Source organism: Osmerus eperlanus, chromosome 27 (genome assembly GCF_963692335.1).
Source record: "Osmerus eperlanus chromosome 27, fOsmEpe2.1, whole genome shotgun sequence".
In the NCBI taxonomy this organism is placed as follows: Eukaryota; Metazoa; Chordata; class Actinopteri; order Osmeriformes; family Osmeridae; genus Osmerus; species Osmerus eperlanus.
In genome coordinates, this window is record NC_085044.1 from 8,053,604 (window position 1) to 8,079,992 (window position 26,389).

The 26,389-nt window shown below is 47.2% G+C and overlaps 1 protein-coding gene across 3 annotated transcripts in view; it reads left to right on the forward strand.

The window, feature by feature from the left end:
- The window catches only part of ablim3 (actin binding LIM protein family, member 3), a 33,700-nt gene that overhangs the window by 1,277 nt on the left and 6,034 nt on the right, over positions 1-26,389 (forward strand). The window contains exons 2-17 of one of the 3 annotated variants that reach the window (XM_062453104.1): positions 4,123-4,281; positions 10,774-10,957; positions 12,402-12,514; positions 12,832-12,958; positions 13,574-13,667; positions 14,758-14,845; positions 16,988-17,046; positions 17,232-17,303; positions 18,902-19,060; positions 19,432-19,461; positions 20,264-20,390; positions 21,461-21,559; positions 22,542-22,592; positions 23,679-23,825; positions 24,289-24,353; positions 25,105-25,252. In XM_062453104.1, the coding sequence (XP_062309088.1) occupies positions 4,123-4,281; positions 10,774-10,957; positions 12,402-12,514; positions 12,832-12,958; positions 13,574-13,667; positions 14,758-14,845; positions 16,988-17,046; positions 17,232-17,303; positions 18,902-19,060; positions 19,432-19,461; positions 20,264-20,390; positions 21,461-21,559; positions 22,542-22,592; positions 23,679-23,825; positions 24,289-24,353; positions 25,105-25,252 (1,722 nt within the window). Of the gene's footprint in view, positions 1-4,122; positions 4,282-10,773; positions 10,958-12,401; positions 12,515-12,831; positions 12,959-13,573; positions 13,668-14,757; positions 14,846-16,987; positions 17,047-17,231; positions 17,304-18,901; positions 19,061-19,431; positions 19,462-20,263; positions 20,391-21,460; positions 21,560-22,541; positions 22,593-23,678; positions 23,826-24,288; positions 24,354-25,098; positions 25,253-26,389 lie in introns of all 3 variants that reach the window. The other 2 variants (XM_062453106.1, XM_062453105.1) reach the window with 2 other exon arrangements.

A 26,389-nucleotide genomic window follows, 5' to 3' on the forward strand; every position in this document is an offset into this window, starting at 1 on the left:
ATGCTGGCGGGTAAGCACACAAACAAACAGAACAATAAACAGTGCACAAATAAACTGCCCATTACCCTCCTCTCTGCTCGGGTCTGATGCCAAGCCATCCACGCAGCAAGAATCTTATCTGTGTGTGGGTGTGGGTGTGTTTGTGTGTGTGTGGGTGTACTTGTGTGTCGAAAGCCAGAGGGAAAGAATGAGAGAGTATGAGAGAGTAAAGGAGACAGAGAAAGAGAGTGAACCAGAGAGAGAGAGAGAAAGAGTGTGAGAGAGAAAGAGTTGTATAATGCCCTCTAGTGCTGCTGGTATTGATGCTCATACTATCTGAACATGTGGGAAGAAGTGAGGAGAGATGGGGAAGGAGAGAAGAAGAAGGGAAGGAAGAGAGTAGGAGAAGGAGAGGATGAGAGAAGAAGAAGAGAAGGAAGAGAGTAGGAGAAGAAGGAGAGGAGGAGAGAAGAAGAAGAGAAGGGAGAGAGTAGGAGAAGAAGGAGACTAGGAGAGAAGAAGAAGAGAAGGAAGAGAGTAGGAGAAGAAGGAGAGGAGGAGAGAAGAAGAAGAGAAGGAAGAGAGGACGAGGAGAAGGAGAGGAGGATGAGAGAAGAAGAGGGGGAGGAGGAGGAGGAGAGGACGAGAAGGATGAGAGGCAGAGAGAAGAAGGAGGAGGAGGAGGAGGAGGAGGAGGAGGAGGAGGAGAAAAGATTCTTTCTGTGGACTCAGAAAAAGCTTGTGCCGCACAGGGCAGTTTGGTTCACCATTACAACTCACAATGACAGATGAGAGATTATGGTCTGTCTGTGTTCTCTGCACTGATGACATCATCATGACATGCTGGGTGACACAGCTAAATTTGAAGCCCTTAACAGTGTGTGTGTGTGTGTGTGTGTGTGTGAGAGAGAGAGAGAGAGAGAGAGAGAGAGAGAGAGAGAGAGAGAGAGAGAGAGAGAGAGAGAGAGAGAGAGAGAGAGAGAGAGAGAGAGTGCAGGTGTTTTTGTGTGTGTGGAGCGTATGCGTTAATGTAAAGAAAGAGGATAGAGTTGATTCAAAGTTGTAGAAAAAATGAGTACTTGAATTGAATGACACCCCCCCACACACACACACTCACACATACACTCACACACACACAGTGAGCTATTGGAAGGGAGTACATTTATATAGTACCTGATCAACATAATGACATTGTTATGAATGTCTATATTGATCATAAACAGCATCATAAAAATTCTGGTGAGTGTGTGTATGTGCATGCATACATGTGTGTGTGCATGCCTGTGTCTGTGCATGCATGTATGTGTGGGTGTGTGTGTGTGGCTCAGGTCTGACCAGTCTTGACAGTAATGTGAGTTACTGCTGAGGCTGCACTCCAACACCAAGACAGGGGGAACAGGGAATGTCAGACGTGCTTGTGTGTGTGTGTGTGTGTGTGTGTGTGAGAGAGAGTGTGTGTATGTCTCTATGTGCACATGCATATGTACAGGCGTGTGGGCATCAGCTTTTACACAGTGTAGTTAGTTTCAGTGGAGTTGGCAGAGATGGGAAGTACAAATACTTTGTTACTGTACTTAAGTAGAATTTCATTCAGTATTTACTTCACTATACATTTTTCGGACAACTTTTTACTTTCACTCCTTAGATTGTTTACACAAATACCTGTATCATCTACGTCTTAACGCTACATTTTAAAACCAGGCTCGTTACTTTAGTTTTAATTTGTATTTGGTGGCATGATCTGTAGCCTATTATTGTTGTCATTGCGTGCCTTTTTTCATTTCCTAGCTATCATGCACAACAAACGTAAGCTAGTCTACAAAGCTACCATGGAGCAAGGCAGAAGACAACAAGAAGAATGGCTAAGGTTATGGATGAGACAGAATGAGTTAGCAATGTTGACATGCCTGAGAATAGAGACATTCCTGATCACCCTTGGCCATATATGAAGTAGATGTTTGAAATTGTTGGCGTGAAAATGTATTCCTGGTGAATGCGCTGCGTGTCTATTGTGTCTTTTTGTATTAATATGATGTGAGGTCACGCTGTTAGTGTCACGCTGGTAATTACCAGCGTGACACTAAAAAGAGCCCATGCTTCTTTACTTTAACTTGAGTAAAAAAAAGTGTAGTCAGTACTTCAACTTTTACCAGACTCTGTTTAACCATGTAAAAGGATGTGTGCTTTTGCCATATCTGGTGGTTGGTTGCAGTGTAGTTGGTTGCAGTGTAGTTTGTTGCAGTGTAGTTAGTTGCAGTGTAGTTGGTTGCAGTGTAGTTGGTTGCAGTGTAGTTGGTTGCAGTGTAGTTGGTTGCATTGTCTTCCTAGCAACTGACGACATTAGCCGCCCGAGTGTGTGTGAGTGCTTGCTCGTGTTTGCATGTGTGTGTAAGTGTGTTTGAAAGTGTGTGTGTGTGCCAGGTCTGGAGTGCCATGGTGGATGTTGGCTCTGCATCCCTCCCAGATGGCACAGAGATTGGAACAGAAGCCAAAGAAAGCTCTCTGCCACCTGGAGAATGTGAGCAGAGTGGAGTAGAATACCACAGAGTAGAGCAGAACTGACTAGAATAGAGCACAACAAAGTAGCAGAGCAGAGTACAATAGAGTAGAGTCAAATTGAGTAGAATAGAAGAGAGCAGAGTAGAGTAGATCAGCGTGAAATAGAGTTGAGTAAAATAGAGTAGAAAAGAGAAGGGTAGAGTTGAACAGAGCAGGGTAGGGTAGAGTACAGTAACTTCATTACAACAAGAGGCCATGTCTAAATCTCTTCCAGCTTACAGTCCTGCCCCTCTGTGACCCTACACACACACATACACACACACACACAGACTAGACACACACACACACGTTGTGACTGCCTCTGGCTGTTATGCAACATGCTGGCGTAATCCTGCAGTGTGTCACTACTAGACACACTCCCTAAAAGACTTTAGGGAGCACAGGGCAGAAATGACCTGATGAGGAATTTGAACTGCTGTCTGTAGGGCTGTAGTTATGTATTACACAGTCTGTAGTCTGTACACATGCTCTGACTGGGTGGCATGCACTGTCTATGTACACACACTGTTAAATACTGTCTGTTAAAGAGAAGGCTATGTTATGGCTTTAGGACAAATAAGTGGTCCTTGTGTGTGTGTGTGTGTGTGTGTGTGTGTGTGTGTGTGTGTGTGTGTGTGTGTGTGTGTGTGTGTGCGTGTGTGTGTGTGTGTGTGTGTGTGTGTGTGTGTCTGTAAGCCCATGTATGCTCAAATATGTGTGGAGGGCTAGTAACCCACTAAGAGGGATTTACTTAGTTCTATAACAGAGGATAAGGCTTGCCTAATCCAGTCGTGCCCCCTCGACACCCCCCTAACACCCCCTACCCCTGCTGCACACTGCAGACAAGTGTGTGTGTGTTTTACTCTTTCTCGCCAAACAGCATATGCCGACTTGTGTCTTTCCTGGAATCTGCTGCCCATTTACCAGTCTAGAATCCTGAACACATGCAAACAGACACACACACACATTCACACACATACGCACACACACATACACAGACTGTGTGAAAACAGAACAATGTTAATGCTGAACTACAACCTTTAGAATACTGTTCTAGAATGTTTATAATACTGTTGTACAATCTTTAGAAAAGTCTAGAACATTGAAAATGCGGTTCTAGAACCGGTATAATACTGTTCTACAGTGTTTGGTTGAGTGATTGTCCTCTGTGGCAGGATGATTGGTTAAACAGGCCATGAATCATTGGCCAACCAGGCAAAGTGATTGTCTGTGTGATTGGCTGATCAACTCAATGGCCCCTCTCTTCCTGTGAAGAATGCAGCCCCTGATTGGCTTAGCCCCCCGTGGGGAGGAGTCTATGTAGCTGGTAGTTGACTGGTGATCAATCAGGAGAAAGACAAGTTGATTCTATCCGTTCAGATCTCTCTCTTTTTCAGCCCTTTTCCCCCCCCTCTCATCCCCTCTTTCTGTGGTCATGTGATAGTGTATTTGATGTGTCTGGCTAACAGCCTGTTGTATCATGCTCTGTTGACTCTGTTTCCCTTCAGACGTTTTCACCAGTCTGCTGTGTGTAAAAACTAACCTTTCCTATCCTCTCCTCTCCTCCCCACCTCTCCTCTCTCCTCCCCACCTCTCCCTCTCCAGGTCAGGTCCAGCCTCGCTCCGGTGGGGGGTCTGGGGGTATTGGTGGGGAGGCCAGGGGGCGTGTTTCCATCATGTGCCTGCGCTGCAGGGAGGTGTGCAGGGGAGAGGTGGTGCGTGTGCAGAACGTCCACTTCCACAAGCGCTGCTTCACCTGCCAAGGTGAGGGGATGGGGGGAGGTGTGTCTGCGTGTGTACGGTAATAGTAACTACCATGTTGTTGCCTTAGGACATACACAGTCCCACAGACACATGCATATATACACACACCACGTACACACACACACCTCTGATCTAGGTGTAGTTGCGTAAGCCAGTGATCCATTCCAGCACTGAGATGAAGACTAGAGCAGTAATAAATAAGCCTGCCTCATATATCGTCGTCAACGAACCTTTATGACGTGACAAAAGCGAGACACAACGTAAATGCTGGTCATGTGAAGATGACTATAATTAAATGAATAATGCAATATTGTTGACAAATAAAAACAAGACTAAATGTGGTTTACAAAATAAAAACGAGAGAAATGTTATAACGTTATTTTGTCTCGTTATTATTATTAGCCAATTCATGAGGCTGTGGTTATTGTGTCTCATTTTAACGTTAGCTTTAGACGTTAGCTTTAAACGTTAACCACTGGAGCTCAAAACGACTGAGACAAACGTGTGTGACTAGCGTGTGTATATTTGTTTGTGAGAGAGGGTAAAGTGGGTTAACATGTGTGACTAGTGTGTGCACTGTGTGTGTGTGTATTTGTTTGTATGAGAGAGTGTAAAGTGGGTTCTTAGTTCCTACCTGACTGACGTGTACTAAGCATCCCTTGTTGGCCAAATACTGTAGCTAGTTTTGTCATTCACATAGCAATCACACTGAACTGAATTTGGAATCAACAACATGACTTTGAATACCTTATTCAATACATACATTTAAACAAATGGTTTTGGCATTAACATGCCTCCCGAGACTGCTTAGACTACTTCTGTTTTGATTAAAAAGAGACTAAAATACAGTTTTCATTGACTTAAACTAGACTAAATGTCATCAGTTTTCGTCGACTAAAACTAGACTAAAATGTCATCAGTTTTCGTCGACTAAAACTAGACGAAAATAGTCATGGATAAGTCTGAGGATGATGAGGAGAAAGGTGAGTGACACACATACACACACTTACAAGCGCGCGCACAAACACATACACACACTACGAGTTGTAATACGTGTCACCAGTTAATATTCAAAGGGATCACTAGCGCCTATACGCCTGTGCTATGATTTCAAACCTCTGAACGCACACAAGCAATTTACATAGACTTACAATGGACACACAGGCGTAACACACATGTCACATGTGATATATATCTAGGCGTGAGCACAGGCAGGTGACATGTGTGCTTTGCATATTAGGTGTGTTCGACTTCATGCAGCGTCGGCGGTGCCGAGAATGCCATTGGCTGTTTCAAGTCAGCCGGGCTGCAGGTGGCTGCAGGCGACGCCGGCACTACATGAAGTCGAACGCACCTATAGACACATAGCGCAGCAAAGCAACACCTGCGCACACCTGCCCGCTTATGCGTGCAGATGCGTGAGCTCTTTAGAAAAAGGCTTCAGGAGGTGCACGTAGAGCGCTCCGATGTTCCACATCGGAGAGGGCGTTCCCTGTGTCCGTCTCCATGAAAACGGAGTAGTATACTTCGGCCTTTAGTGTTTATGTGGCGTAAGTGACTTTAGTCTGTAATACATTACATTTAGCTGAATGATTGAAGGGCTAAACATCAAATATTCAAAGGCAATAATCACCGACTAACAACACGGACATAGGCCTAAATGACATATTGACCCACCCAAGGCAAGTTAATTTTCGGACAACGAGTAGGGAAAAATGGCTCTGCGTTTCTAGTGATGAGGATGTTCATCGTGGCACAGAACGAATTTGGAAACAGCGATCCCTTGATGTAACCTATTCTAACCAAGGCCGTAATCATAATACATATTTTCAAATCTGGTCAAAATGTCCCCCCCCAATATATTGATATAAAAATATAAATGTGCTACGCTACGACAGGCAACCACGCACGCTGTCCGACATTATCATAAAAAATGTAATTCGCCCCCCCAATGTTGACTCCATGGCTACAGCCTTGATTCTAACCCATGCTTAAAGAGCTCACATCTACCCGGGCAGGTGTGAGAAGGTGTTGCTGTGCTGCGCTGACACAGTATTCGAAGCACATATAACACGTGCCTATACGCATGCATTATCAAATGTAATATGGACAAATTACGCCTGTTTATACGCACACCTAATTATTTATCAAACTGTAAGGTTACGTATTCATTCCGCGCTGGCTACAACTCGCCAGAGTAGCCTACATGTACTTATCCCATATCAGGTACGCGGTGAATGCGCTGACACTGATTACACCCCATACACACACTGCGGGTACCGCAGATGCACACCCATACATACAAATACACACACACACACACATATACACAGGTACCCCCCCCCACACACACACACACACACACACCATCTAATCCACATGCAAGGTGGACCACGTAGAGCCCCTGGTCCCTCGCTGATGAGATGATACGTATTGATGAGGACAGGTAGTGACAGAAAGTGGCAGGTTGTGTCTCTGTCCTGAATGATCACCGCGGCAACAGCAGATACAGGATTTCAGGGATCAATACCTTGCCCCATGTCTCCCTCTCATCACCCCTCTCTTCCTCCTCTCCTCTCCTCCCCTGTCCTTCCCTCCTCTCCTCCTCCTCTTCCTCCTCACCTATTCATCTTCATTGTCACGCCTGGCTAAACTGTACTAGAGAGAGGGATAGACAGAGGGAGAGGGAGTGTTAGGGAGAGAGAAAGAGAGACACACACAAGGACAGGCCAGGAGGCTGAGATATGAACTCCTAATGCAGGATTCACTAAGACACACACATACACACGTGCACATACACACATGTACAGGCACACACATCATTTGCAAATGCATGCACTCACATCTTACTTCCTCTCTCTTTCTCTCAATCTCTTTCTCTCTCTTTCATCTGTCTCTCCCCTTTGGCTCTCATCTCTCCCTCCCTCTCTTTCATCCCTTCCTTCCTCTCTCTCTTTCTCTCCCTTCCTACCACTCTCTGTCTCTTCTCTCCCAAATCCCTTCATCTCTCTCTCTTTCTCTCCCTTTCTCTCCATCTCATTTCTCCCTTTCATTTGTCTCTCATCCCTCCCTCCCTACCTCCCACTCTCTCATCTACGCCTCCCTCCTTCTCCCTCTCTCTCTCTCTCTCTCTCTCTCTCTCTCTCTCTCTCTCTCTCTCTCTCTCTCTCTCTCTCTCTCTCTCTCTCATCTACCCCTTCCTCTCTCATCTCCCCCTCCCTCCATCCTTTGCTCTCTCTCTCCCCCTCTCTCTCCCTCCCTCTTTCTCTCCCTCCCTCTCTACCTCGCTCCCTCTCTCTCCCTCTTTCTCTCTCTCCCTCCTTTCCCTCTCTTATCTCCCTCGCACATACAGTCTCAGATGACAGATCAATAAGTCTCAGTCAGCCGTCCACAGTAGGGCAGAGTTGCCACCGTTACCAGGGAGGAACGGGACGTCCGTCAAGTAGCAAAGAGTAGAGCAGGGAGAGATCTGTCAGGAGAACATTGAGGAACCCAATCTCAGGCATCAGGTAGATGTCATAAAGCACTGAAGAACCCTTTCTGGGAAATGTGAGTGCAGTTGTTTCCATGAGAATGTTTGATTGAGGCCTGTATACAGAGAAAGGGAAGGCGAGTGAGAAATAAGTAGAGGAGAGAGAAAGAACGAGGGGTACATGCCTTTGTTCTCTCGCTCCATCCCTCTATCACACTAAGGACGGAACGCTGTGTTGATCTCACTTCGGTTTCTGCCAGGATGTGTGTATGTGTGCAGTGTGTATGTCTCCCCTCCAAAAATGACTGCAAGCCCCTTAGGTAGCTATTGGGAACCAGTTTTAATTGCTATGGCAACATTACTGGTTTCAGTCTCTATGTCCTCATCACTCTACATATCTTCCTCTCCTCTCTTTTCCTTTCCTCCCCCCTCCTTTCCTCTCCTTTCCTCCCTCCACTCCTCTCCTTTCCTCCCCTCCCCTCCCATCCCCTCTCCTCCACTCTCTTCTTCACTCTGCTCTCCTCCCCTCGCTTTTCTTCTCCTCTCTTCTCCTCTCGTTCTCTGTGTAATCTCCTCTCCTCTCTCCTCCCTCTCTAATCTCTCTACTCATGCTGTTCCTTTTCTCCCCTCCTGGATCAGCAGAATAAGCAGCTGTGTGTGTGTGTGAGAGAGAGAGAGAGAGAGAGAGAGAGAGAGAGAGAGAGAGAGAGAGAGAGAGAGAGAGCAGCAGTGTGCAGCTGTAGGAGGATGTGTGCTGGGTTGAAGAACCTTGCTGGGATTGTGAGTGCAGTTGCTGCCATAACAATGCTTCTGGAATACATGAGAACGTGACATTAATGATGGCCTAACGAAGACTGAGGGAGAGAGATACCGTACGAGTTATGTGCTATAGAGCCATAAAAAGAGAGAGGGAGACAGATAGAGTAAGACTGATGTAGACTGTGAGGAAAAGAGAGAAGGAGAGATCAGAGGAGAGAGGAGGAGAGATCAGAACAGAGACCCGGTGTCCTGGTGGATGAAGGATTAGACATCGTGGAGGTCACAAGGTCACCTCGCTGTCACGTCACCTAGGTTACCACACTGACACTGATCTGCTCGCCCCAGTCACCTGACCCACTTAACAAGATGTGTGATTGGCTCACAGTATTAGGCTGATTAAAAGTCTACTTTGTTAAGGTTGAGTGTTGGGCAGCACTGTAGGACTAGAGTTCCCACTGGCTAGTTTAGTTACTATTGGAACTGTCTGGAGCGCTCCTATTGGCTAGTTTGGGCTGCAGTGTTCAGATATAGAGCATATATAGAATATATAATTGTCTCCAACTTATGGTCTGCATTAGCAACTGTCTCTGGAGGAAGGAAGTCCTGACTGAATTGCTCCTCTTGATGTTTCTTAATATTTGTACTGTCTTCTTTGAAAGTTTAGGTTGGTTATAGGTGGTCCCTGAGAGATGTCTCCATGTGAAACATAGACAGTGTTCTGCATTTAGCTCCTCAGGCATAGAGGAGGAGAAAAAGATGGTAAAATAGCCCGGTCTGTATGCAAGGCAGGCTAAAACAAGCTCACCTTTGCTGTTTCCTCTCAGAGAGCGGTGTGTGACAGACACAGGGAGACAGGTGAGGGACCAGACCACCCTTGACCTCTGAACACTGACCTCTGATCCCGGAGCCATGACAGGCTGGGAGGGTATTTTCACGCACACGTGCGCTAGTGCTCCCTCCCCCGGACAGTCACACACATTCCTACGTTAGGTGACGTGCTGATTAGCATTGTGTCACATCCAGGTTGGCATTTGTTACGCACTGACAGTAAAAGGTCATGCTGGCATTTCAGCATCAGAAAGGACAAGAGGAGAAGAGTGTGTGTGTGTGTGTTTGACTCGTTCTCACCAAACAGCAAATGCAGACTTGTGTCTTTCCTGGAATCTGCTGGCCATTTACCAATCTAGAATCCTGAACACAAACAGACACACACGCATACAAACACACACATACACACAGACTCCCATTGGTTACACAGCTTTACTGCTCACATTCACTAGTCTAGCCAAAGCCATGATGGAATATGGAATACAAAAGCTGCACTGTGTGTGTGTGTGTGTGTGTGTGTGTGTGTGTGTGTGTGTGTGTGTGTGTTGTGTGTGTGCGTGTGTGTGTGTGTGTTTGTGTGCGGCTATCAGGACAAAGGAGATAGGTATGTGTTAGGGCATGTGTGTGTGTGTGTGTGTACGTGCGTGCGTGAAATTGGTCTGTTAATGGGTATTGACAACAGGTTCTGAGACCAGTTCTTAAAGGGTCATCTACGCTTTCTGCTGGTGAAGATGTATCCTTAACGACTGCTCTGGGACCAGCTCTTAGAGGTCTGACAGACAAGAGAGCTGCCTGACGACTGTTTTATTACCTGTTATGACGGGGGGGTAGAGAGAGACACAGATAGAAATGGAGAGAGAGTGAGAGTGGGAGAGACAAAGAGAGAGACAGAGAGATAAATGGAGAGAGGGAGGGAGAGAGATGGGGAGAGTGAGGGAGAGAGATGGGGAGAGCGAGGGAGAGAGATGGGGAGAGGGGAATGGGGCGTGAGGGGAGAGAGAGGCAGGGATAGAGGGGAAGGGAGAGATGGAAAGAGATGGAGGGGAGAGAGGTAGAGAGGAAGAGAGACAGGGGAGATGGTGGAGAAGGGGGAGGAGAGGAGAGGGGGGAGGAGAAAGGGAAAGGGGGTCGGGATAGAGACACAAGGAGAGAGGATGGGCTCTGATCCATCGAACACATTACAGCAGCTCAGCTATAAAGAGAATTAAATGGTGCATATGGGCTCTTTTACACAGACACGTACACACACACGCACCACACACACACACACAGTTCTATCTTCCACACTTGCAGGCACAAACTCAATCTCTCTCTCTCTCTCCCTCCCCCTCTCCCCCTCAAATTCGATATCTGTCTCGGTTTCTCCCTCTCTCTGTCTCTCTCTCTTTGTCTTTCTGTTTCTCTTTCTGTCCCCCCCCCCCCCCCCCCCACAGTGTGTGGGTGTGACCTGGCATGTTCCGGGTTCTTCCAGAAGGGGGGAGAGTACATCTGTACTGAGGACTACCAGCGTCTCTACGGCACCAGGTGTGACAGCTGCTGCAGCTACATCACTGGGGAGGTGGTGTCTGCTCTGGGACGCACCTACCATCCTCGCTGCTTCATCTGTAGCCTCTGCAGGTACACACACACACACAGATACACACACACACTCACACACTCTCACTATGAGGTGTAATATGTGTCACCGGTTCATATGCAAAGCGCACACTAGCGCCTGCGCACGCCTGCGCGATGATGTCAAACCTCTGAACGCACGCGAGAACCTTACGTTGACTTACAACGGACACGGGCGTTCACACACATGTCTTGTAGGCGCAGGTCTCATGTGTGTCAGGTGAACACTGCGCCTAGCAGTTTGATCGATATCTAGGCGTGCGCACAAGCAGGTGTCATGTGTGCTCCGCATACTGACACTTTTGCGCAGCGCAGAAACGCCTGCAAACACCTGCCTGCCTAGACGCATGAGGTCTTTCGGAAATGTACTTGTCTTGAATATGTTATTCATGTTCGTGTTGTTAGTCGGTGATTATTGCCTTTGAATATTTGAATTCTATCCCTTTAATCATTCAGCTAAATGTAATGTATTACAGACTAAAGTCACTTACGCCACATAAACACTAAGTCTTACAGTTTGATCGATATCTAGACGTGCGCACAGACAGGTGTCATGTGTGCTTCCCATACTGAAAGGCCTGCGCACACCTGCCCGCTTAGACGTGTGAGCTATTAAGGCATAGCTTAGATGCTTAAATGTTTTTAATGTCAACTGCCTGTGCGCACGCCTTATCAAATGTAGGCTAATATGCACAGATGACGCTTGTTTATACGCACACCAACTGTGTGGTGTAGTATTGATTCCGCGCTTTCTAAAACTCGCCAGAGTAGCCTACGTGTAATTCACCCGTATCAGGTACAAGGTGAACGCACTGTGTGCTGCTACGCTGACACTGATTACACCCCATATCTCACACACACTCACACACGCACACACACACACACACACACACACTCTCACACACACATATACACACACTCACACACGTATACACACACTCACACACATCCACACACACACACACTCATTCAGAAACACACCCACTGCACACACACACACTTACACACACACACACTCAGACACACACACGTACGCAAATACACACGCACTCACATTAGCACACACACAGCCACACGCACTGCAGACAAACTACCATGTCCACCTGTGCTGCATGACCTCCCCCTTCCCCCTCCTCTGACCACCTGTGCATTCCGTGCTCATTCCCCACATACTAAGCCCCCCCCCTCCCACACACACACACACACAGGCTACCTTCCACTATGAGCCTCTCATCTCTATGTGCATGCATGTTCTGTCTTACAACAACAAGCCAAACAACACCAACAACAAATCCAGCAGAGTAAATCATCTTACAGGAGCCAGAGAGGTGCGCTGGAGGGGGGAGGGGCATGCACACACACACACGCACTCACACAAATACACAGCATCCAATACTGACACACCTACTTTTCTCCCGAATCTCTGTGTGTGCGTTGTTCCTTCTAGGAAGCCCTTCCCTATAGGGGACAAAGTGACCTTCTGTGGTAAGAAGTGTGTGTGTCAGCAGTGCTCCCTGTCTCTGGTCAGCAAGCAGCCTGTGAAGGTCCACGGACCCAGCCGTAAGTTATACACACACACACACACAAACGCACACACATGCACGCTCATACACACACAAACACACACACACAGAATCCAGGTGAACACTGTAGGAAGCATCAGAGTGACACACTTACCGTGTCCCGGTTCACTTACTGCCTTAAGGGAAAGTGTGTGTGTGTGTGTTTGTGTGTGTTGACCTCCTCATCTCTCCTTATTGGTACAGACTGTCCAGGGCCACCTGCTCACCTTTCTACCTACCCGTCTGTGTGTGTATGTGTGTGCGTGTATGTCTGTGTGTTTGTGTGTATGTCTCTGTGTGTGTGTGTGTGTCCAGACTGTGCAGGCTGTCAGGAGGAGATCAGACAGGGCCAGTCTCTTCTAGCTCTGGAGAGACAGTGGCACGTCAGCTGCTTCAAGTGTCACACCTGTGGCTCTGTGTTGACAGGAGAGTACATCAGCAAGTAGGTCCACACACACACACACGCAGACCCATACACCCACACACACACAGACACACACACAGACACATACACACACACACACACACACACACACACACACGCAGACCCATACACCCACACACACACAGACACACACACAGACACATACACACACACACACACACACGCAGACCCATACACCCACACACACACAGACACACACACAGACACATACACACACACACACACACGCAGACCCATACACCCACACACACACAGACACACACACAGACACACACACACACACACACACGCAGACCCATACACCCACACACAGACACACACACAGACACATACACACACACACAGACACACACACGCAGACCCATACACCCACACATACACCCACACACACACAGATACACACAGACACACACACACACACACAGACACATACACACACACAGACACACACACCAACACACACACCCACACAGATAAACACACAGACACACACATACACACAGACACGTACACACACAAAGACACAGGTTAAATGACTAGTAAACCAGTCTCCTCCAGTGTATGTCCTGTGTGAGGGTACGTTTGGTCAGTGTGCTGCCGTGTGCCTCTCAGGGACGGGGTTCCGTACTGTGAGGCTGACTACCATGCCCAGTATGGCATCAGGTGTGAGACCTGTAGCAGGTATATCAGCGGCAGAGTACTGGAGGTGAGTCCAAACAAACTCACCCCAGCACACACACACAGGTATTAGAGACACATTGTTCCTCTGTTTTACACAGACATCACTGTTCATGAAAAGACTAATGTAATGGGTGGGAGTTCATTTGGAGAGTGTGTGTGTGTGTGTTTTAGCTAGGAAAACAGTCTTGTTACTGTAAAACAGAGTGGAGAGCTGGGTCATTATGACCTCTCCTCTCATCTGTAATGACTTCTTGTCTTATCTGGTTCCATACACATCCAATTATGTTCATATCGCTGTTTCACTCTCATTTTCTCTCTCTCTTTGCCCTCCCCCCTCACTGCCCCCACTGTCTTCCCTTTATTCTCTCTTCCTTTCTCTCTTCTACCCCCTCTCTCACCCACTTCACTGTCTCCCCCTTATTCTTTCCTTTCCCCCCCATCTCCCCCACTCTCTTACTGCCCCCACTCTCTCTCTCTCTCTCCCCTATTCTCTCCCCACTCTTTCTCACTGACCCCCATTGCTCCTCTCCTCTATCTCCCTCTCCCCTGTCTCCCTCTCCCTTGTCTCCCTCTCCCCTGTCTCCCTCTCCTCTGTCTCCCTCTCCCCTGTCTCCCTCTCCCCTGTCTCCCTCTCCCTTGTCTCCCTCTCCCCTGTCTCTCCCCTGTCTCCCTCTCCCCTGTCTCTCCCCTGTCTCCCTCTCCCCTGTCTCTCCCCTGTCTCCCTCTCCCCTGTCTCGCCCATGTCTCCCTCTCCCCTGTCTCCCTCTCCCCTGTCTCTCCCCTGTCTCCCTCTCCCCTGTCTCGCCCATGTCTCCCTCTCCCCTGTCTCTCCCCTGTCTCCCTCTCCCCTGTCTCTCCCCTGTCTCCCTCTCCCCTGTCTCGCCCATGTCTCCCTCTCCCCTGTCTCCCTCTCCCCTGTCTCCCTCTCCCCTGTATCGCCCATGTCTCCCTCTCCCCTGTCTCCCTCTCCCCTGTCTCTCCCCTGTCTCTCCCCTGTCTCCCTCTCCCCTGTCTCCCTCTCCCCTGTCTCCCTCTCCCCTGTCTCTCCCCTGTCTCCCTCTCCCCTGTCTCACCCATGTCTCCCTCTCCCCTGTCTCCCTCTCCCCTGTCTCCAGGCAGGAGGGAAGCACTACCACCCTGCCTGTGCCCGCTGTGCTCGCTGTAACATGATGTTCATGGAGGGTGAAGAGATGTACCTCACTGGTGAGTCCAGATAGCAACCGGCCACTGTACCTCTGAGCAAAGGACTATCATACAGTGTACATGTAGTGTGTGTGTGTGTGTGTGCTGGTGGTGTGTGTTGGTAGGTTGTGAGTGTGTGGAGGTTAGGATTGTGTGGAGGTGGTGTGTGTGTGGAGGTGGTGTGTCTGTGTGTTGGTGGTGTATGTGTGTTGTTGGTGTGTGTGTGTAGTAGGGGTGTAACAATTCAACAAGTCCACGGTTCGGTTTGTATTGCGGTTTATGGGTCACGGTTTCGGTTCGGTTTGTTTAGCACATTAGGGGGAAGAAAAAAACATGACCATTTCAGTGTTCTCTCTGTATTTTTTTTGCATGAATAACATTGTCTTACATCCAGAGATTTGATAACATATGAAATCAACATTGTTTCTAAAGCAAATGTTACTCAGGCTATTTAAAGCAAACATAAAAATCTCAGTTTTTCCTTCAATTAAGGAGTAGCGTCGCACATATGTGATCGTTCGAATGCGGGCCTCACAGCGTAATGTCACATATGCGATTTCGAACATTCCAATTGAATATTTTCCGATAGACAAAAACTATGCGACAAATGCTTTGGTATGGCTTCAAAATGTACTACTGAGAAGGCTAACAAGTAACACTAGCATGGTAGTAGCATTGCTACGAGTATTACCGTATTTTTCGGAAATAAAGCCGCGGCTTGTACCCCGAGTTTTCTTGTGCTTGTACGTCTTATACAAAGTATTTCGAAGCGGCTTATAGCCTGGTTTTAGAACCAACACATACACACCATGGGCCCTATTTTAACGATCTGAAACGCAAGTATCAAAACGCAAAGAGCAAGTAACTTTGTGGGCGGGACTCCGGCGCGGTTGCTATTTTGCCGGCGGGATAAATGACTTTGCGCCTGGCGCAAATCTAAAATGGGTTGGTCCGAAGTAGCTACATTACTAATGGGTGTGGTTTGGGCGTAACGTGCAATAAACCAATCAGAGCGTCATCTCACATTCCCTTTAAGAGCAGCGCTTGTTCCATGGCGGATTGCTATTATAACCATATAGCCAGAAGCGGTTCACAGCCGAGGAGACTGATGTTCTAGTCAGGGCCGTAACAGATAGAGAAGTGACATTGTATGGGAAAGGCAGAGCAGTTTTCTCATTGCACTAAATTGCCCACTCATGCTGCTCATTCAAATTCTTATTCTTATTTTTACATATATATATATATATTTTTTTATATATATTTTTAAATTGTTTAGTTCTTAGAATTAGTTTAATTATTGTACTTTTTTTACTTAATTTAAGACCCGTATATGTTTATTGTTTGCACCTTCCTGCCACAGTAAATTCCGTGTTTGTGTACATGGCGAATAAACCGAATTCTGATTCTGATGGAGATGGGAGAAGAAACCCACCCAAATTAGCTTCGGTTAAACAGGCGTGGGAGGAAATTGCCACAACTGTTACAAATCGTTACAAACTTCACATACATAGAGATTTCTCATGAAAATCTTTTTATAATCATTGAAGAAATGTAACACGCCATAAATCAAAACAATGTAATGTAGCTTCGCAGAAAGAAGACCCTGGCCTCGCCAGCAGTGCGCACGGACCAAGCTTGCACCCATAAAATAGCATCTGAATAACGCGCCATTGACTTTAGACCACGTTTTTCCTGGTCAGTGGCGGAATTGTTTTTCTGAAACTGCAAAATAGCACCAGGGAACGTTTGTGCCGGAACACGCCTCTCTCTCTCACACTCATATTCTCTCTCTCTCTCTCTCTCTCTCTCTCTCTCTCTCTCTCTCTCTCTCTCTTGATATATGGGTGTTGTTGGGAAGTGCTGATTACCTCAAACACCCTTCAGAATGCTGTGTCACATAAAACTTCATAGACACATACCTACCCCCCCCCCCCACCACAGTACACACACACTCATACCTGACGCACTCTGTGGTTGTGTTGAGGTTTTGTTGTGGTTGTGTTGTGATTGTATTAAGGTTCTGTTGTGGTTGTGTTGTGGTTGTGTTGCGGTCGTGTTGAGGTTGTGACTGTGGATGTGTTGAGGTTGTGTTGAGGTTTTGTTGTGGTTGTGTTGAGGTTGTGTTGCGGTCGTTCTGAGGTTGTGACTATGGTTGTGTTCCAGGTGCGGAGGTGTGGCACCCCATGTGTAAACAAGCAGCCAGGATGGAGAGGAAACTGAGGGTGAGGACCAATGACCCAGAATGCATTGCTGCCGTTACACCCACACTTCTGACACACAAACACACACACATACACACAAGGTTACACTCTGAGGTGTTGATGAATACTCACATGCATGTGTTTGTGTGTGTGTGCATGTGTGTGTGTGTGTTTGCGTGTGTGTGTGTTTACGTGTGTGTGTGCAGCTCAGACGTACCTCCGAGAACTCTCTCTCTCCCCCTGGCTCCAGCCTTGGCTCTCCTAACCGCATCATCTGTGTAAGTATAGCTCTGTCACCACGGCAGCGGTCGCTATGGTTATTACATCACACAAAATACAGTTTTTTACAGTCGCTAGGACACATTTCTCAATACTTAAGTCACGTTTTCAAAACTCTTCACACAGTGAGCACAACAGAAGTATATGTGGGCTAAACTGTGGATCATTTATCATTGTTTTGGCACAAAATGCATTCAATGACTACATCTTTCAAATTACATTCATTCTTTTCTCACTTCGACACAACAACTGCCAAAACTCTATGTACTCTATCTACCTACATTTGCACATGCTTACATACTGTTTTCAAAACTGTTAAACTTCAGTTCTAAACAATAACATAATACAAAACTGAATAACACAGAAATTTGCTACATTTCTACAGTAATATTGTAATGAAATATATTTCGAATCAAAAAATGTAATGCTATAAAATGATCTCTACGGAAGGGTTGTGCTATGTGAGGAAAGGGATGCAGAGAGAAGAAATCAGCCAACATTTGTATGGGACAATGTGGCATTTCACCACTCCCGTGCAGTCACCGAGTGGTTTGCAGCCCATCCCAAAATGGTGTCACTTTTCTTCCCACCTTACTCTCCATTCCTCAACTCCATAGAATAATTATTTTCCCTCATGGAGGTGGAAGGTTTACTGTATGACCACCATCCACATGATCAAATGTTCCTCGAGGACGCAATGAATGCTGGATGCCTGGACATTGCCAGGGATGGATCAGGCATCCCAGAAGATTCTTTCCTAGGTGTTTTGCCCTAGATGACATAAGATGTGATGTGGATGAGAACCTATGGCCAAATGCAGAAGATTACAGTAACATTCCTATTGTATCTGTATCAGTGGATGGTGTGTATACAAATTCTTGTATTGTGGAATTAGTGAGAAAAAAAAGAAAGGTATACAACATATTGAAGCATGCTGCATCATGTCTGATTAATTCCAGTAACATATATTGCAGTGAATTTCTAACAGTAGAGAGGTGTCCTTGTTTTACATAAGAAAACATTGTATAATGCTACCTGTTGTTAGTCATTTTTAGGTCATTGTTTTGTGGGTGACAAAGTATGTTTGTTGGCTGTTAACCTTTGCTAGTGTTATGGAAGAATTAGTTGATTTGAGACATGTATGAAGTGATTTGGTAGTTTTAGTGCATTTTGAATGTGAAATTACGTAACTGCTGTGCCGAGCTGAAAGTTGGTTAGGAGAACTGTGTGAAGAGTTTTGAAAAAGTGACCTAAGTATTGAGAAATGTGTCCTAGCGACTGTAAAAAACTGTAATACAAAGACTCATACATACTATATCAACACTACTCGAGACCAGAGATGGGATGTGTGGTTGTGTCTGTGTGCGTGGCTGTGTGTGTGTGTGAGTGTGTGTGTGTGTGGGTGTGTGTGCTCAGTCTGATCAGGTGAATCCATTAGCAGCTTAAGTCTGACTCCACCCTAAGCTGTCTGACTGTGTCTGTCTGTCAAGCTTCCTGTCTGTCTCACATCTATCTGTCTCTTTTGTTCCCCGGCACACATTTCTCTCTCCTCTCCTCTCTGCTCCTCTCTCCTCCCTTTCTTTTCTCACCCCACCAGTCTAAAGTGGAGAAGGAGGTGTTAGATTATAAGCAGTTGGCAGCGCTGCCCAAGGTGAAGTCCATCTATGAGGTCCAGAGACCAGATGTGATCCCCTACGAGTCCTCCTTCCCCAGCTACTGCTCCGACGACAGACTGGAGGCCTTAAGCTGTGGAGAGGTGTGTGTCTGTGGTCATGGGCTGTGTTTGTGGAGGGGGGAGGGCGTGTGGGTGGTTGTGTGTGTGTGTTTGTTGGGTGTGTGTCTGTGGAGGGGGCTGGGTATGTGTGTGTGTGTGGGGGGGGGGGGGGCTGGGCTTTGTATTTGTGTGTGTGTGTGGCTGTCCCTCTCATTCCTTGAGCCCTTCCTCTTTTCAATGTTCCTCCATGTATTTATGTATCACGTGTGTTCACAGTAGCTGATCATAAAACGACATCTCACCCGTTTCTTCCTCTCTTTCTCTGCTCTTTCTTTTTTTATTCCTCTTCTCCTTCAACCCCTCGTTGTCCTTCTCCTCTTTTGCTTCTCTTCTCCTCCTCTCCTCCTCCACAGTCTCTGGGAACCCTCTCTCCATACTCTCAGGTAACTATCCCCTACCTGACTGCTGCTGTTTAGAGGTTGTCTTCTGCCTTCGCCAGTGACAGCCGTGATGGACGAACTGTTTAGAGTTTGGTGGTCAAATATCAAAGATAAAAAAATAAAAAATAAACTTTTTGTATGGCTCTCATCTGCTTGATCTCAAGTAAATAGGTCTCAGTGATCAGCTACCAAGCTGAACACATATGTATGTCTTTCAATATGATTAGAGTTTTCTCATTTAATTTGCAAACTAAAACTTAAAAACTGCATTGGCTGGCTAATAAGCTTTGCCAAGATGGCAAGATCCAGGCAAACAAACCATATGGCTTTAGCATAGCATGATACAGCACAAACAAGATAACCCCTAACAGCAACAAACATGATACACCTCACAGTCTACATGTATTAACATAGTCTTTTGCTCCAACATCTGCAAAGAATGACCAGTAAATCCTTAATAACAAATATTAAGGGGCAGGAGCATTAACCATTTGCTTGGATGTCCCTAACCGAATAGACTACACTCCAGATAATAGAAGAGTCTGGACATATTGGGATGTAAACTTTAACTTGACTGGTTGGCAGAGGCATACAAGCACAGGGCGGTTCATTCTAGTAATTTTTTATTAATTTAAATAGGACTAGGAGTGAGTCATCATCTTTCTATTTCTCTCTCACCACCCTTTCTCCTTCCTATTTCTTTCCCTTCCTTCCTTCCTTCCTTCCTTCCTCTCCCTTCTCTTCTCTTCTTCCCCCCCCCCCTCATCCTTTCCTCCCTTCTCCTCCCCTCCCCTCCGTGCTCCAGGAGCTGTTTGACAGTGTGTGTCTCGGTCAGAGGCGTTCGTCGAGCCCCTTAACAGACTCTCCCACCTACAGGAGTCTGGGGGGGTCCCCAGTCCTGCCGCGCTCCCCTCAGCTCTGCTACCGCCCTGGTGAGACTCTCACACACTCACAGGCATACAAACACACACAGGCATACACACACACAGGCATACAAACACACACACAGGCATACAAACACACACAGGCATACACACACACACAGGCATACAAACACACACAGGCATACACACACACAGGCATACACACACACAGGCATACAAACACACACAGGCATACACACACACAGGCATACACACACACAGGCATACAAACACACACAGGCATACACACACACAGGCATACACACACACAGGCATACAAACACACACAGGCATACACACACACAGGCATACACACACACTGTAACACCATGAGAGGCTGTTCCTCGGTATGTTGGGCCTTAGTAGTGTAATTTTGTTGCCAAAAATAACAACAAGCAGGGTGTCAAAAAGAAAGGTTGTTTTAATCACCTCTTAATTCTCTCCCAGGTGTGCTAATGCACACCGTCTTGAGAAACATTGTTCAGTCAGCGGCCACCTGGAGTCCCACATGACCTCAGCCACTGGAGGGGGACATATCTTCAGTATAGCACCCAGCCTCTCGTGGTGTCACAACACACTAAACACACGCATTCTAAACACACACATACACCTCACAGGCATACAAACACACAGACATAAACACACACACAAGCATACAAACACACGCATATACACGCGCACACACGCTAAACACACATTCTAAACACACACATCAGAATCAGAATGGGTTTTATTCGCCATGAAAGTTTGCACAGACAAGGAATTTGCTTTGGCAGGACATCTCACATACACCACACCCTAAACACACACACTCTAAACACACACACACACATACACCTCGCATACACACACAGTCTAAACACACACACACTCTAAATACACACAAACACACTTCACAAACACACACAGCCTAAACACACACACTCTAAATACACTTATCCCCCACACCACACACACCTCACATACACATGTTCCCTCATATGCAATACAACCACCCTGGTGAGACTCTCCCACACACTCACACCCATCCTTGCTCATGCTCTGGTTTCTCTCACTGTCATTGGCTGGGCTGACTGCAGGCTCTGAGAGTGGCAGGAGCTCACCCTATCACAGTCAGCTTGAGTCCAGGTCAATCACGCCCACTACCTATCAAGCACCCCAGCATTTCCATCTGCCAGGTAGGTCTCTGTCTTCATCTCATCCTCCCTCTCTCTCTCTCTCTCTCTCTCTCTCTCTCTCTCTCTCTCTCTCTCTCTCTCTCTCTCTCTCTCTCTCTCTCTCTCTCTCTCTCTCTCTCTCTCTCCTATCCCTCTTTTTCTTTCTTTTTATGCTATCCCTGTCTCTCTCTCACTCACCTCTCTCTCATATCCCTCTTTTTCTTTCTCACTTTGCTATCCCTCTGTCTCTGTCTTTCTCTCTCTTTCTCTCTCTCCCCTCTCTCTCCCCTCTTTCTCCCCCCTCTCTCTCACTCACCCCCCTCTCTCTCTCGCCTATTCCTCTTTCTCTTCATCCCCCCTCATCTGCCTCTATCGTCATGGCCTCCAGCTTGGTTTACCCCACCTCAACCTAAAGTAGGAAGAGAGGGAGACCTTCTTCCCAAACTAACTTCAAGAGAACCTTCAGATCTGTTCCCTCGAGTCCCAGCTTGACCTTCACCAACCAAGTCACACACATGGAGTCAGTTTCACTCTCCTTCCTCCTTTCCCTCATCAATTAATCCCTGTGTTTTTTGCCTTTCTTCCTTCATCCCTCCATCTGTCACTGGTGTTGTTTCATGACATCACGGCCACGTTTACGACTGTGACATCTGTTCCTTAGCGCTCCTCCCCTCTCCCTCCTCTCTTCTTCATCTTTCCCTCTCTGCCCCCCCTCTCCTCCCCCCCTCCCCCTGGTCTCGCGCGAGCGTCTCTCCCATGGCACGTTGTGTCAGGTCTCTCTGTATGCAGAGCAGCACCTCTGAGAGACGTGGGGTTGGTAGATGGTGTCAGTTTAATCACCAGTCTCCCTAATGTCCTTCTGGGAGACTCCGACTCAGGTACACGGAGTGATGGAGAGAGGGAGGGAGGGAGAGAGATGTTTTGCTGACAATGGGGTATTCTCTTCTCCTCTTTTCCTCTTCCTCTCTTGTCTTCCTACCCCTGTCTGTCCTCATGTCTTCAGCCATAGAAGAAACCAACATGTACAGGAAACCTCCCATATACAAGAGACAAGGTGAGTACATCGCACATACACATGTAACACATCTGTACTACAAGTACTGAAGAGAACAACAAGGACAGAGAGAAAGAGACACAGAGAGAGAGAGAATGGAAGAGAGACAGACAGAGGAAAGAGAGAGGAGACAGAGAGAGACAGAAGGAGGGAGAGGGAGAGAGACAGAGAGAGAGAGAGAGAGAGAGAGAGAGAGAGAGAGAGAGAGAGAAGGAAGGAAGGAAGAGTGAGAGAAGGACAGAAATATGGAGTGAGAAGGAGAGAAACATCTCTGCAACTCCAATCCAGTGATAGTTTTGAGCTGCAGATGATTTGCAAGGTGGTCTTGTCTCTTGGAGTCTGGAGCCAGACCAACTGCAAATTAGAGAGTGTGGGGGGGAGGAAGGGGGGGATGAAGAGAGGGCGAGGAAGGGATGGAGGGAGAGAGGAAAGAAGGGTGGGAGAAAAGGAGTTAGAGAGGAAGATGAGGTAAGAAAAGAGAGAGAAAGACTGATGTAAATGGGAGGAAGAGAAAAGGAGCGTGATATTAAAAGTTAGGATATAATCCATTGGAGGAAAGGATGGAGCTTTAAAGAAAGATGGACAGAGAGGCAGAGAGAGAAATCATCTTAGGGCCTGAGGGTCATCTGTCTGTGGTCAGCAGTCAGGGCAGGACATTCATCATTCTGTGTGTGTGTGTGTGTGTGTGAATCTGATTCACTTTTGCTTCATTTTCTCCTCACTGCTTCCCTTTTTATTCTACATTTCTTATCTTCTCCTTTCTTCTTCCTCCTGTGTTGTTTCCTGGGGAACCGTTTCATCTATGTAAGTACCTGTCTGTCTGTCTGTATGCATGTCTGTCTGCCTCTCAGTCAGCCTGCCTGTCAGTCTGTCTATCTGCCTGTCTGCCTGTTTGTTTGTCTGTGCACACTTGTATGTGTGAGTGAGTGGTGTATAACGTTCTCCTTTCTCTTATCTTTCTCTCCATCCCTCTATTCCTTTCCTCTGACCAGATCCTCTCCATCTCGGTCTCCCCTCTCTCTCTCTCCATCTCTCCCTCCATCTCCCTCTGACCTGCTGCTCTCGTCTCTCTCTCCATCTCTCCAGGTGAACCTGCCTCCCCCTCAGCCACCAAGACGAAGACCAACGAAGACCTTGTTGTCTCCTCCTCCTCCCCATACTCCTCCTCTCCCTTCCAAGAGCACTACCAGCACACCAACTCCAACTACTACCCCTACACAGGCTCCCCCAAAGGTACCACACTACACACTAACCATTCAGTAGGGTCTGCCAAGAACTCATTGATTAAGTTGTTAGTTGAGTTAACAAGCCCCTTTTCAATCGTAAAGAAAAATCCAATGCTTGCTTTAAGCTTGTCTCTCCTGTTTACAGTTCTGAAATCAACCTTTTCTCTCTCTGTCTCTCTCATATTCTCTCCATCTCCCTCTCATATTCTCTCTCTCTCCCTCTCTCTTCTCTCGTTCTCTCGGTCTCTGTCTCTCTCTCTCTCTCTCTTCTCTCGTTCTCTCGGTCTCTGTCTCTCTCTCCCTCTCTCTTCTCTCGTTCTCTCGGTCTCTGTCTCTCTCTCCCTCTCTCTTCTCTCATTCTCTCGGTCTCTGTCTCTCTCTCCCTCTCTCTTCTCTCATTCTCTCGGTCTCTGTCTCTCTCTCCCTCTCTCTTCTCTCATTCTCTCTGTCTCTCTCTCTCTCGCTTTCAGCTCCCAGGGCAAGGAGGTTTTCTTCTGGAGGAGAAGACGATGGATGGAATCAGAACCTAAACAGAGTGAGTTAGATCACCGTCCATCCCCTCTCTTCCTCTCCTCATCGCTCTTCCCTCACCCCCATACAGCAATAGAAAGTTAAGACAGGAAGCTGTAGCTCAGAAAAGCCCATATATGGGAGCTGTAGATGATTATTATGTATGAGGAGAGGTGCCATGTAGACAGCCAACCAATCATCTTTCTCCGTCAGACTTTCTGGTCTGTCTGAGAAGCACACTCATCCTAACACACACACCCACACACTCACACAACCAGTCACACACACACACTCACTCAATCAGTCACACCCTCTCATACACAAACTCAGTCACACACGCTCACACACACTCACCCAGGGAGGTTCTACATTTCCCAGAATCCTTCTTGTTTATTTGTTGTTGTTTCTGGGTTCGGGTAAAACAGACTGTGAATATTTCATGATTCCAGCCAGCCAGCGGGGGAAACACACACACTTGTGTTTCCTCATCACTCACTCTAATACACACACACACTTGATTATATCTTCAATCACTCACTCTATTACACACACACACACATAGAAACTAGGATGTAGACCCTAGGCATACAGCCCTCTCTGTCTTCTCTTATTCTAACTTTTACTTCTCTTTGTTCACTTCTCGCTTTCCTTCTTTCCTTGTGTCTTATCCATCCCTCCATCCCTCCTCTTACCCTCCATCCTGCCCTCCCTCCATCCTTTCTCTTGCCCTCCCTCCTGCCCCCCCCCATCCCTCCATCTCCTCTCCATAGCTGCAGGGAGGTATTGCCAGAATGATCCTAAAGGAGGAGATGAAGGCGAGGTCTGGTTGCTATGACAACGACCCCTGGGGTAGTGGGGTGAACTCTCAGCGCGCCAGCAAAGAGGCCCTCCACAACCAGGGACACAGCAACGCTGTCAACGGCTGTAAGACACACACACACCACACACAAGGACACGCGCACACACACCACATACATTAACACACCACAGACATAAACACACACAAACACACACCCCACAGAGCGGATGTGTTTTCCCCGTCTGTGTTGGAGGTAGCTGTGTGTGTGTGTGTGTGTGTGTGTGTGTGTGAGGGGAGACACAGAACTACAGAAGGACAGGGAGATGGAGAAACCCCTGTGGTGTCTCTCTCTTCTCTCCTGCTGGCTGTACATCAGTCAGAGAAGCAGTCTCCACCTCCCTGGTGTGCGTGCGCGTGTGTGTGTGTGTGTGCGTGTGTGTGTGTCGAAAGGAAGTCCCTTATGCACTTATGCAGTGAAGCAGATCACAGTAAACAAACCTGCACACACACACACAACCTTGGCCTTAACCCTAAGGCTGATTACCTATAAAGCTGAGCCTGAATAAGAGGAGGTCTAATCTGGCCTGTCTGACCAAGAGACCCTGTTTAGTTAGGATGCTTATAAATCATTCTTCATTACACACACTCGCTCCCTCTCTCTCTCACACACACACACACACACTCTCTCTCACACACACACTCTCTCTCTCTCTCTCTCTCTCTCTCTCTCTCTCTCTCTCTCTCTCTCTCTCTCTCTCTCTCTCTCTCTCTCTCTCTCTCTCTCTCTCTCACACACACACACACACACACTCACACACACACACACACACACACACCCTCTCTCTCACACACACACACTATCTCACACACACACTCACACACATGCAGACACACATGCACTCTCTCTCACACACACACACACTCACACACATGCAGACACACATGCACAAACACATACAGTCCTAAATCATTCCTTCTCTGTAGTAGTGTGTGTGTGTGTGTTTGTGTGTGTGTGGCTGTCACTCAGGGCAGAAGGAAGCACGAATGGGCTGATGACCGAAAGGTTGTTTACATCCTGCACTGCCTTGCATTTATATATACACACACACACACATACCGTCTCGCCCCTCCTTACTCATCATATTAAGTGGATGTTTGGATGTTAAGATGAGAGACAGTAGAGAGGTGGATACAGAGATGGGGGAGGGGAAGAGTGAAGAATTCAAAGAAAGAGAAGATTATTTGGAGGGGATGTAACCTGG